At 33.1% G+C, this 12,784-nt stretch overlaps 3 protein-coding genes across 3 annotated transcripts; 1 reads left to right on the forward strand and 2 right to left on the reverse strand.

Moving 5' to 3' along the window:
* Positions 1-3,774: 3,774 nt before the first annotated feature.
* Positions 3,775-5,270, reverse strand: LOC146930896 (Ribosomal L38e protein family). The gene is given in 5 exon segments (XM_085707614.1): positions 3,775-3,992; positions 4,470-4,653; positions 5,064-5,072; positions 5,074-5,151; positions 5,235-5,270. Coding segments are annotated over 5 exon segments (330 nt in total). The 3' UTR covers positions 3,775-3,969.
* Positions 5,271-6,956: 1,686 nt separating this feature from the next.
* On the forward strand, positions 6,957-12,026 carry LOC146930897 (U11/U12 small nuclear ribonucleoprotein 59 kDa protein-like). The gene is made up of 9 exons (XM_085702366.1): positions 6,957-7,194; positions 8,337-8,545; positions 8,748-9,084; positions 9,180-9,263; positions 9,815-9,880; positions 10,208-10,280; positions 10,730-11,115; positions 11,373-11,413; positions 11,542-12,026. The coding sequence occupies exons 2-9, from the start codon at positions 8,370-8,372 to the stop codon at positions 11,618-11,620; spliced, it is 1,242 nt and encodes a 413-aa protein (XP_085558492.1). The 5' UTR covers positions 6,957-7,194; positions 8,337-8,369; the 3' UTR covers positions 11,621-12,026.
* LOC146930898 (uncharacterized) lies at positions 7,610-8,113 on the reverse strand. The gene has a single exon (XM_085707615.1). The coding sequence runs from the start codon at positions 8,111-8,113 to the stop codon at positions 7,610-7,612; it is 504 nt and encodes a 167-aa protein (XP_085563741.1).
* Positions 12,027-12,784: the final 758 nt, after the last annotated feature.

A 12,784-nucleotide genomic window follows, 5' to 3' on the forward strand; every position in this document is an offset into this window, starting at 1 on the left:
AATCTATGCAGAGTTTATAATTATGGAATTATTGAATTTTTTATGATGTTTTTATTTATAGTTTGAATTATATATAAATAAGGTTGAAGTTTACTTCAAAAATTCTGTTTTTTTATGATCTAGATAGGAGTGAATGCAAGGTGCATGTGCAGGGTAATGCTGCAAGGTAGTGGTGTGTCGGCTATAATAAAAAAGTTGCGTTATTTTATTTATATTTAAGATAAATATGTCAATCATTTATAAAAATATATTTATATAATTATAACATATAAGTAGTATTTTAATAACAGTTGTAATCCTTCCCCTCAAAAAAAACAATAACAGTTGTAATTCGTTATTTTATTCTATAAAAATAAATTGTTGTTACTCCTCTTATTCTTGGAAGATAGAATCATGGTTATCTAAAGTTTGGCCGGATTTAAGTAAAAATTTAACAAAAAATTATTTAAGTTGGTCAAGAATTGTTTTACTCATGAATCAAAGTAAGATTCTCACGAACAATTCATCGTGAGAAAAATTTATTAATCACATATAGGGATGGAAATGGGCTAGGCCGGGCCGGGCTTTGTAAGGCCTAAGCCTGGCCTGCTTCAAAAATTATAGGCCTGAGCCTGGCCTATTACCCGTTATAGGCTCATTTTTAAGGCCTGACCTGGCCTTTTTAAAGGCCTGATGAAGCCTGAAAGCCTATTTAAAAGCCTATTTTACACTAAAGTCTAGCCACATCTATAAGCCTACTACTAAATAGGTCAAAACATATGAAGGCCTAAAACACACGAATATGTCTGCTACTAAATAACGAAATCTTACGAATGTCTAATCACACAACTATATGTGGTACTAAATAACCAAATCATATGAAAGGTTGAGTTTATGAAAAAATATTCAACAATATCAATAATGAAAGATATATTATATATAAAAAGCTTAATAGGCCGGCCTGACAGGCTTAATAGGCTTTTTTCTAAGCCTTAGCCTGGCCTATTTAAGTAAATAGGCTTTATATAAAGCTTGAGCTTGTCCTTTTTATTAAACGAGCTGGGCCGAGCTAGGCTTTAAATAGGCTAGGCCGTAGGCCCCTGTCGGGCGGCCTGGCCCGTTCCCACCCCTAATCACATAACTTGAATCACCTAATTTAAATAAATTGTCACTTTGGTAAGGACGGTTAATCTTGAATTGTAGTGGATATGGTACATCTAGCAATAAAAATCAAGGAGTAAACCACCAAATTGGTTCTTTTCTTTGTGAGTTATTTTCAATCTAGTATCTGATTATAATAATATTTCAAACTAGTCTCAGTCTTTATCAAAAGTTTATCAACGTCATGTGACAAAACATAGGTATAGACATAGTTGAATACTTTTGACAAAGACCATGACTAGTTTAAAATATTATTAGAGTCGGTGATTAATTTGATAATGACTTACAAAAATAGAGACCAATTTAGAGTTTACTCAAAAATCAAGTGATCATTTTTGTTGTTGTAGCTATATTGGAGAGGAACTATTTCGTTTTAAATGTTAACAAGTGTCATATAGACACTTGTTAAAGAATTATAATAAGAAATATCATCTTGAAAATTGTGTATACTACATTTTGAAGGTTGAATAGGTGTTATTTTCAATACAAAATTTACTTTTTCTTTTTATTTTTAATTTCTTAAGTAGTAGTCCAGAGACATCGGTTAGCATGACTCTTTTTCAACTCATGGTGGAGAACAACTTGGACGCCCAAAATCACTGTTCAGATGTTTAGAGATGCAATAATATCACAATGTGTGTATTTTATTATTTTTGTCAAAAACTTATGTCAAAGATTTATAGCTAGTATATGAAAGTTCTTCATAATAATAATACTTGTAGTGAATGCTCATACGGAAAAGTTGACTCCTCAACTTTAAATTAGGTTATCAGAAAAAACCTTGCGGACAGCTTTGGTACTTTAGGTTAGTGTTAGCAATTGATTAGTTACTAAATGATTCTCTATCGATGAAATTGTTCTACTTAGTTGTAAACAAAGAGAATCAGAGAATTGTAAAATAATAAGTGTAGTCATAGTAGTGGTTGCCACTTTTTGATTGGGTGACAAAGTGGTTGAAATTATTATTAGTTTGCTCTAAAAGTTCACTAAAGATGAGGTCCTATCAAGTTTAAGCTTCCACTTTGTCAAAAAAAAAAGTTTAAGCTTCCACGGCATACCCATTAGAAGAACAAATGATTATTTAAAAAACAATAACTAAATTTTACACTGTTCGTTTAAAATAATTGCAAAAATCCAAGTAACAAGCATCGGATCTCAACGTTACTCACCAATAAAGATTTTTCTTTTACATACCTACCAATAAAGATCTTCTTCACCAACGTTCTTGGTGATTTTATAAATGAATGCAACATCACAAACATGAAAACAAACAAAGGCAAGTCAATTGCTTTTATATAATGTTGGTTATTACTTGGATTAATTACTTTGTTCGGTGATAAACTTTTGGATTTCGGTGGTATGAATTGTTCCTGCTATCGAAGAAAATAACTTGATGACTTTGATGTCATCAAAGATACTCAACGAAATGTTTTTGTTCAAAGACTGGTTGTGGTGATTTTCTTTTTTTATTTATAATTTGTCCTAAATTTATACATAATAATGATGTAACATTGATTTTTTTTTTTTACAAGAATGATGTAACATTGATATTTTGTTATGAATAATTTTTGTCATGTATAACAAGAATCAATAAATGGCAATTTTCTAAAGGTGAAAATATGATTCATTATTAGGCAAAGAAAAAAACACATTGAGAAGCGAAGGTGACAATTCAAATCCACTTCCGTGAAGTTGCATACTTGCATTCCATTCAATACTAGTGGAAGGTGGTCTATCCTGCAACGTTTTTCTAGTAGGGTGGTGTAATGGAATTTCGAAATCCTAGCTATTACAGAGTACAGACCACAAATATTTCTCCATGACAGGGCAACAAAATACTCTAATAAAAGTAGCTATGATTGATTGATACAAGATAACAAGAAGCTCAATATACCCCATCACCATAATAAAAGAAGTGGTCAAGGACAAGGTTGATGCAAGAAAACAAGCTCAATCAGAGAAGGAAAACAGTCGGCAGATTATGAATGTCTTAACTTCTTTGCTACAAGTTTACCATGGTAATCCCTACACTATTTACTTCATGAAAAGTGACAGAAAATTTAAGTAGACAATGGACACCAGTCCCTTAATTAGTTAAGGGATAATGACATGGATAAATACAAGATATAGAGAATTTAGCACTTAAAAACTGGGAAAGTAACACAACAGATAAGATCACTTATGCACCATGACTAACCATTTGGAAGTGGAACCAAGAGGAGGGAGATGAATGGGGTACTGAGGAACAAGAATAATAGGGAGATATTAAGCTCTTAAACTATTGGTTAAACACGTGATGTGTGGGCTGATAAACAAGATTTGGCCTCGCAACCAAACAACTAATGCCATGCTGCCACACACCATTCTTAATAACTTAGTGTTGCAACGAGGCTAAAACAGTGTAATGGACAAATACAAACAAACAATGGTGTGTTTTTGTAGGTGCGGATTGGCACTGTAATTGACCAAAGCAAGCAGCAATAAGGAAGTGTTGGTAGAAGCCTAACATGGCTTAATTTTTTTTTCTCCTAAAAACTTTCTACTGATTGAATTTAATAAATAATCACCATCCAATTAACCTCTATTGACTTAGCTCAAAAACATATTCAAGAAACAACCGGAAAGACTTCAATATAAGATAAGAGGTCTAATTGATTATATAAATAATGGTAAAACTGCAGTACTGACAAGAAAATAGAGTTGGACCATTCATAATGAGAGTCGTAAGCTGGTAATAAAAAACAAAACTACAAGACAAAAATATATTGGTAAATCATGACTCCAAAGCAACACTTGATCTTCACTCAGTACACATTTAACCGGATAGAATTACAAGTCTTGCACATTCAAACCTGCAAAAGTGAAACGTAAATGTAAGTAGGATAACCTAAACTCAAATTTCTACATCTTGATGATCAATTCATAAGTTGTTCCTAGAATGAGAGAAAAATAACAAATCCAGCTCAGATTTATGAATATGAAATGGAAGAGGCATACAATATTCTCCCCTCCCCATATCATAAGTTGTTCCCAACTGAGAGAGAAAAATAGCAGAAACACAGTTGAGATTTATGAATAAGAAATGGCAGAGGCATGCAATATTCTCCCCATATCTATTTGGCCATTACACAATCCTCTTATTATTTACTTTATAGATTCCATTTTTAAAGAATTATTACACCTTTAAGGTTCCGACCTATAACAACCAACAGAAATAAACAATCTATGGAATTCACTCGCGCCTCACCTAGAGTTGTAAGTACTTGCACGTTCATAACAATTATAAAGCAACCATAACATACAACCAACAATAATTCTCAAAAACTAACCTGGGGGAAGTGATTGCTTCAACTTATCAGCTTTCTCGGTATCAAACACACAAAGTGTGTACAAGTACTTGGAGCATCGAACCTTGAACTTGACAACATCTTTGCTTCTCTTGATCTTCACGGAGCGTGCATCCTTCCTCCTAGCAGTGAGGAGGAAGTCCTTAATCTCATTGATTTGCTTAGGCTACATTTCAATAAACACAAAAAGGTTACAATGTGAACCATCTTTCAAATCACAACACAGAAATCCAAATCCAAATCCAAATAAAAAAATATATAATAATCAAAACAAAGCATTTTCATTCCCTTTATCAACCAAGTTTGAAAATCAAAAACCATAAATTCCCTAATTCAGATCAATTTATAATACTAAACTCCATTGATTCAATTTCACTTGTTCAGATAGCCCTAAAATTGAGTAAAAAAAATTCATAGGAGCTGAGAATCAAATTATCTAAGCTAATCATGAATCAAAAACATTGAAAATCAAGATAGGATAATGCTAAGATTCTTCCAATTTCCTACAAAAAAATTGTGAATTGAAAAAAATATACAGAAACACTGCAAAGAATCAATGGAGATAGAGAAAAATACCATTTTTTGTCTTCGCTGCGATTTCCTCTTCCTCCCCAAATATTACAATCGGCACGCTCGAAGGTTTGAGAATTTTAGGGTTCACAAACTAAATTAAACCCTATATTATGAAAAGACGGTACTATCCTTATCCCAACGCGGGCTTTTTCCTTCCGTATTGAGCCGGTTTACCAAGAGTTTAGTTTGTGTAACTACTGACACCCCCATTGTTTGCTAATGCATCAAATTTGTCTATCTTTTAAGGATTTTTTTCATACATTTTTCCTTTTGGAAACAAATGTACGACCCATCTTTACAATGTGTAGTTTGCCACCAGCCCACCACCAACACACACGAAAGACATTGAAGAGATAATAAGCTATTGAGTTTTACTTAATTTAATTAATACATATGTTTATCCATCAATTTGATCTATGTAATTTATGTGTTTTAGTTAATTCAATTAAGACATATGTTTATTCATTATTTTTTACGTGTAATGTTTTTTTATATGACCAATATTTAAATTCAACTAGAGAGATAATTCACTTGTGACTTAGTTTTATCAATGGAGCTAAAATTACGGTTCACTAGATAATTGGCTTAGGGATATTTGATTATCTGACCGTGACCCGTAGCATGTTTTAAAGCTTTTGAGAACGTTAGCTTCACTTGAGAGATTAGTGTTTCATTGTTAGATAAATGAGATCTTGAGCCAAGAGATTGGTCTGGTCCAATTGGCTAAATGTCGTAAATACAAGACACTTAATTGAATACATTAGAATCTCTATAACAATATTGTGACAAAGAGAGAATTCGAACAATTATAATCATCTTTTTTTTTTTTGAAAGAATTATAATCATCTTTAACATCATGTGTTTTTAATCTTTCTTATTTTAAGCTGCAAAAACCAACTTCTACGAAAATCTCCTTTGTAATTTTAGCATAAGTAACTTTATAATTGTCAAGTTTATCGATTGATCGTAATCTCGACGAAGACAAAAATTTTTTTTTTTGAAGAAGCATTTAAAAAGAGGGCCCTCACAAAGAGAACCCTTCCAAAAACTAGCGTATGCCGCTAAATGTGACGTTGACACAGTAATCTCGACGAAGACAATTGTTTTTATTACTCATTTATATTTGGGTACATTTATAAAATGCTCATTAGGAAAGGTGCTATGAGTTTCACCACCTATATTTTACTAGATCCAATGGCCAATGCTCAATTCAGATATAAAGTAACGAATGTTATCATCAACAATGTCCAAACGTATCCGATGGACGAAATAACGACTTCATTTCTCTCACCCATTGTAAACCATAATCAACCTTATAAAGGTTTCAAAATGGTTCCCCCCTCTCACCCTGATCTAGCATCTCTTGTCTTGAACTCGAAGATTCAAGAGTTCTTGCCTTTAAATGACAGACATGAGGCAAACACCCTTCTCATGAACCTTTTAGGTTGAGTCAAAGTTTTGATGCTACTGAACTTTGTAGATCTTCTCCATGCATTTTTATAGAGTTGTTTGGTAACGAAAAAAAAACAACTGAAAATTCAATTTCTAGATCAAGGTTTATGTTGTTTTAATCGCTTTAAAAAATTCATAATTAATCCCGTTCCTTGTCGGAAAATTCTAATTTTACATGGAAAGCCATATTTTAACGTCATAAATAGAAAAATCATGAAAAAAAAAATCAACATCTATAAAAAAAAAATATAAGGTCAAAAACATAGAAAAATCTTATCTTTAAGTGTCTCTCCATTTTGTATTTTAAGCAATTTCAAAGGAGTTGGATGACTTTATTGGTTTGAGTTAATAAATAGATTAAAAATTCATGATTCAAGTTTTGGCAAGGAGAAAAATATTAAAGAAAAAAAAAAAACTCCAAAATAAGTCCAGATCTGCTCCAGTTCCAATTTGTTTGATGGATTCCTCTTCTTCTTCGAAAGAAATTACCTCTCCATCGCCTGTCTCCCACTCCAGCCACCTTTGTTACAATTTCAAATAACGGTTTGGGAGTGGCGATTTCTAACGTACGTTACAACGTAAACAAGTTGTGAAACGTGAATGCATCGCCGCCGGAGGGGTGGACATGAAAGAAAGAGAAGTTTGAAAACTCCAGAACGGTTTTGACTGCGTGGGTTTTCAGGTATAATGGGAATTTTCACTCGCATTCTTTTTTATCATTTAGCTTGCTGCTCTGCTGCTGTCATTATGTTTTCAATTACTTCTGTAAATCAATTTCTTTTTTATGGTAAGTTATGTATTTAACTTCCTGAAATTTATCATCTAGAGAAAAACAAAGGAATGTTTTTATTTATCTTTTTGAAATGAAACCAATTTCATTAAACCGTCGAAATACAAGATGGATGGGGTTTCTTCGATCCAAACAAAGTAAGAATTGGATGAAAGAGCAAATTTTGCCATGTAATGCGCAGCTTGGTTAGCCACACGCCTAACATGAGCAAAGCTAATAGAATTAAATCTAGGACTTAGTTTGATGCACTCATTTACAATTGTTCCTAAATAGGTCGATACATGAAGCTTGTCTTCAATTGCCGTAATCACATTCCTTGAATCTTTCTTGACTCTGCCTGTACATTCAAGAATAATAGATCCTTTGCAAACTGCAAGCCTTTCAACAATGCCATTGCTTCTGCAACATCGGAGTCGGGTAGAATCGGCATATACCAACAACCAGCTGCTAGAACAAACCCATCACCATCTCTTATCACCGCCGAGAGGCCCCATTTTCCATTCTCCGAAGGGCCCGCAGCGTCAACATTAAGTTTGTAGGATCCTGTAGTCGGAAGACACCATCTGATGTTACTGTTTGGAAGTGATACCTGTTGGTTTTGCATCTGCAAAATTTGAAATTCTGCACTATTGTAGCAGTGTACAGCTTTTAAGGCATTGTTGTAGCAACTGACAGCACAAGGAATATCACTCCCCTCAAAGCATCTCTTGTTTATAATCCACCAAATTTCATTACATGTAGATAACACCAATTGAATCACATCATCTTCTTCATTGCAAATTATTTGTTCCAACCATTCAATTAAGGACATCATAGCGTTGTTAGTGTAGCCAAACCTCACACCTAATTTTGATGCAAACCACACTTTTTTTACCCACTCACAATGCATAAATAATGATTTGCTTAAATGTAGATTTTGCGGATTTTAAAATATGTTAATATTTCCACTTTTTGTTTCGACAAATCAATTGTATTTATTCTTTTATTGTTTAGTGGTATTGACTCTTGCTTATTCTTGTTGTTTTGTTTTTCAGGATACCTGATTTACACTGTACACAGTGCTATCAATGAATCCAGTTCCTTTTCAGTCTGCACCTCCGCCACCACCACAACCTTTTCTTGAACCTATGCAGCTTCCAATATTACCACCCGAACCACCAAAGTCAAGTTCCTTTTGGGAGACCAGAAATGTCTGTGATCGGTCCAGGGAATTGCAAGATACTCTAAATCTTGCAAAGGGAATGTATGTTGTTCTTATTTCAACTTAGTACATGTTTTTTTGTTTTAACTGTAATCTATCCACGTAAAAGTTGCTTTTCAGCTTAAATCTCTCTCGGTTAAATTATGATTGAAAGCTTTTCTCAGAACAAAATAAGCCAGTATAAACACTCATTGTGTTTGGTACATGCTATTTGATAATTGATAGTTTGATGTACTTTATGTAGGCAAAAGGAACTAGAGATGTTGAAGATGATCAAAGAGAGTAAAGGGCCTTTAGAAGAAACTCATGGCTCAAACGAAAATCTTTTAAGTTTTATGAAGTGTCTAGAGGACAGAGGGGTTAGTATAGAAACCCAAGAAGCAATGGCTGTTGAAGAAGCAAATTCTTTAATGTTAAAACTAAAAGCTCAGCTGGAGCCATTCAGATATGTTGCGGATGAAGCAAGTCCATGGGAAGAGAAATCAGCAGTGGCCAGGTTTACAAATAAAGTGCATAAGTCTAAACGGAATAAACTCTGGAGGAAGAAAAAAAGGAAGCGTATTGCGGAAATGCTGGCAAAGGTTACTTTGCTTTGCGAGACTTTTTCTTTCCTCTTTATTGTAGCTATTGTCTAAAACTGATGACTTTTATTTTGTTGATTTGTTAAAAAATCTAGGAGCACGAGCAATTTGATCAAATTGACCGAGAGGCTGATGAATGGAGGGCTAGGGAGATTGCCAAGGAAATTGCAAGTATCAAGGTATTGAAATTTTGCAATCTAAGCCTACATTTATAGTGACTGATATTGATAATTGTTTTTGCCAAAGGCTATCTGAAAGGTTATTTTAACACTGTTTTCAATTTTTGTCCAACGAATAAGTTTACAAATTCAGATATACAAATACTGTCTCTGACATTTTTCAAGATTCGGTGCTTAAATAAACCTGATTGATTAGTCAATTATGCTAAACTTGGAGTTGGAGGTCCTGGGTTCGAACCCAGACGAAGGAGAAAAAACTAATCTAACCACTAATTATTAACATTTGCCATTCAAAAAAATGCGCATATTATTCCTGATAAAAAGTGGAGCTAGTTGAAAGGCTTTAGTTCACTATAATTCCAACTAATCATCTCTACAAATTGCTTCATATTACTTGTTGTGCCATTTTCTTAATTATTTCAAACTTTTGGTCACTGTTTTCTTTACTGTTCACTTGTTCAGGATTTTGCTTACAGATATATTAGTAATTTAGCCGTTAAATCAGTTTGCAATACAAGTCTTAGTAAAGTCTGAAACATGTCTATATGCAGGTAAAAAAGATGAACGAAATTGCAGAGCTTAAAGTCAAAGAAGAGAAGAAGAAATTAGAGTCTGAGGTAAATTTATTTCCTTTTGTTTTGCCTTTGTGGTTGCAGGGTACTTCTGGTACTCTAGCACTTTTGTACTGTTGCCTCTATTTTGTTTATATATATTATTTTGCTATTGAAAAAAAAGAGTCAGAGGTAAATTTTTGTACAAGTGATGGTAAATCATTTCTATTTTATGGTTTCCGTGAACTCTGAAGAACTTGATCATATATTCTGTTCTATCTACCATATGGATATAGCTATACATTTCTTTAGTCGATATCAATCACAACAATCTATATTTTATCATTTTGTGTATCAACTGATGTGATTCTCTTGCATTTTGTTATATCACAGCTCGAGTTGCTCTTGATGGAGGAGAAACTTAAAGAATTACGCTCCATAAGGATACAAAAGTTGAAAAAACAAGGTATATATAGAAGAAAATCACTCTGCTTTTAGTTAGTTGTATTGTGATTATATAGCATATTATTTAATCAATTTTTATTGTTTTGCTTGGTTTTGTTTTCTTCTCCCTTGTTGCCACATTTATCTTTTGTACTTCCTATAATAGTTTGTTACCTTAAATTCATAGTTCCGATTCTGAATGCAGATTTATGGTTGATCTTATTTGTGATGTGCATGTTTGATTGAGTTCAAGTTCCAATGTTTGGCATTTTGATTATAGCTGAATAACTATTCATTTTATAAATGTATCATGAGAAATACCTTTACAAAATTTAGTAATTATCAACTAGAAACCATAAATTTTTAATTTGATGGTTTCATTTACTTTTTTAATTGAATTGTTTTAGTAAGTTTACAATTTAAGTATGCAGAAATTTGTAATATTCATATATGTAAGTTTCATATATGCAGGCCATTTTCTCCCAGAGGAAGATGATAAATTTTTTGAGAGAGTTCAGGCTGCAGTGGAAGAAGAGGAGCGTGAAGCTTTGGCTGCAGCTGAAACAGATGCTGCTAAAGATGCAATTGCAACTGCCGAGGAATCCAGGAAAGCCATGCAGAACCAAGGGAAACTTTCAAAAGAAAGCAATGATGAAAGTCAGATTAAGGAGAACAACGGGCAAATAGTCCATAGTGTAACCGAAGAGGGATTAGATGCAACTGATGAGAAGAAATCTAGTAACATAGCATCTGAAGGACAGAACTATGGAGGAGCTTATGATCCTTTGGCCAATTTACCGATTGAGTTCTATCATTATTATCATGGAAGCAACAATGACATGGGCACATTGATCGAGGTAATTTTAACTACTTTTTTTAATCAAGTTCTACATCTTTTGCTAACAAAACACTTCCTTTTTGTTTCTTTAGAATTCATATTGGTGGCACGTAACTGTGCATGAAGGCAGTTTTACTTGACTTTTATTTTGAGTAACAGATGATATACTTAACTGATGCGCCACTTTTATTATTGTTGTTATTACTATTATTAGTTCAAAGTTCAATTACATGTTCTTCCTAAGTCCATTATTGACTGCCGAATAATCTCATGCAGGTTAGAAGAGGATGGGATGCCTATATTCGACCGGGAGGAAGGTATTAAATAAAAAAAATGAAACTTCTTACGCTAGGATTTTATTTTTAGAGATAGTGTGAAAAATGAAAAATAAAATATTCGAGTATCTGATTTTATTTTTTTCCCTGTTCCTTGTAACTTTGTGCAGTCGCATACCAGGACACTGGGTTCAGCCTCCTCCTCCAGCCAACGAGATATGGGCATCTTACTTGGTGAGGTCTGAATGATAAGTTTGTAAAACCATCACCAGCATTGATCGCAAGATCGGTGATGGCCATCGGAATCACAAGATCGTACGATCTTGGGTGTTAGATCGCGATTTTAACAACCTTGAATATATCATCTAATATGTTTTGAAGGTTTGAATGGTTTTCCTGGCAAACCCCGGTGTAAGCTTTTTGGCAGCATGTTTATATTTCTAATGTAGAAGAATTTCCATTCTGTGTAAAATTCCAGTGCTAATCATCATTTTTTTTAGGTTGATAATTATCATTGTTGAATGTACTAGGAAAGAAGGAAAATACATGTTACAAAATTATAGTTTATAATACTTGTGATTATCGATTAAATGATAGCTGTACAAGTCTTTGTACTCTGCTCTTTATTCAGAAATGATAGTGATTTGGGATGAAAGAGTTTTATTACTGTTATAAACTAAACACCAATATTGGTAATACGTCCCAGAAAATGTTATGACAACCTTTCCAAACTAGCATATTTTTTAACACAATACAATATGGAGATATTAGTTACCACATGAAGCAGATTGGACCTTTCTAATTACACTTTTTTTTAACAATTACTATACTCTGTAACTAATGGACAACTCTGCATGTTAACGGTACAATCTGATAAATTGACAGTTTTTACTAGATGGAAATTAACAAGGGACTAATGTAACTAACGAGTAAATGGGAAAACTATTGCTCGAAATTGTAGGTATTGGTCTTTTGCAAATTGGCAAGTACATCCATGAAACCGTAAAGTATCCGACAAATAAGTCTCTCCGTTAATTTGTATCGTTAGAGATTATGACTTGACACGTTAACTAAATATGTAATACTCTGATGCTAATTCCGCACTAAAGAATTGGCATCATAGACAAATTTTAGGTCTCTTAAGAACTAACTATATTGTTCTCAAAAAAAAAAAAGAACTAACTATATTGTCAAAAAGAAAAAAACTAATCTAAGTCTCACAAGAACTAATTTGTCAGTAATAATTATTTCATACTTACGGATTTGTTTCTATGATGACCTGAACTAATTTATAGGTCAATTAGTCTCTAATGAACTAGTGTGTCATAGGTTTACGGTGTAATGTGACATCTTCAATTAACGCATGACATAATTGTCTTGAATGTCTAATTTTGCAATGTAACCATTTCAAAT

Source organism: Medicago sativa, chromosome 4 (genome assembly GCF_051527215.1).
Source record: "Medicago sativa cultivar Bolivia chromosome 4, Bolivia_mono, whole genome shotgun sequence".
Taxonomy (NCBI): Eukaryota; Viridiplantae; Streptophyta; class Magnoliopsida; order Fabales; family Fabaceae; genus Medicago; species Medicago sativa.

What these genes read in the sequence shown, in the direction of transcription:
- LOC146930898 (XM_085707615.1), bottom strand. Translation starts at nt 8,113, where the DNA reads ATGTCCTTAATTGAATGGTTGGAACAAATAATTTGCAATGAAGAAGAT.
- LOC146930897 (XM_085702366.1), top strand. Translation starts at nt 8,370, where the DNA reads ATGAATCCAGTTCCTTTTCAGTCTGCACCTCCGCCACCACCACAACCT. An exon ending in CTAAATCTTGCAAAGGGAAT is followed by an intron (nt 8,546 to 8,747) that starts GTATGTTGTTCT and finishes TACTTTATGTAG; the next exon opens with GCAAAAGGAACTAGAGATGT. An exon ending in ACATGGGCACATTGATCGAG is followed by an intron (nt 11,116 to 11,372) that starts GTAATTTTAACT and finishes AATCTCATGCAG; the next exon opens with GTTAGAAGAGGATGGGATGC.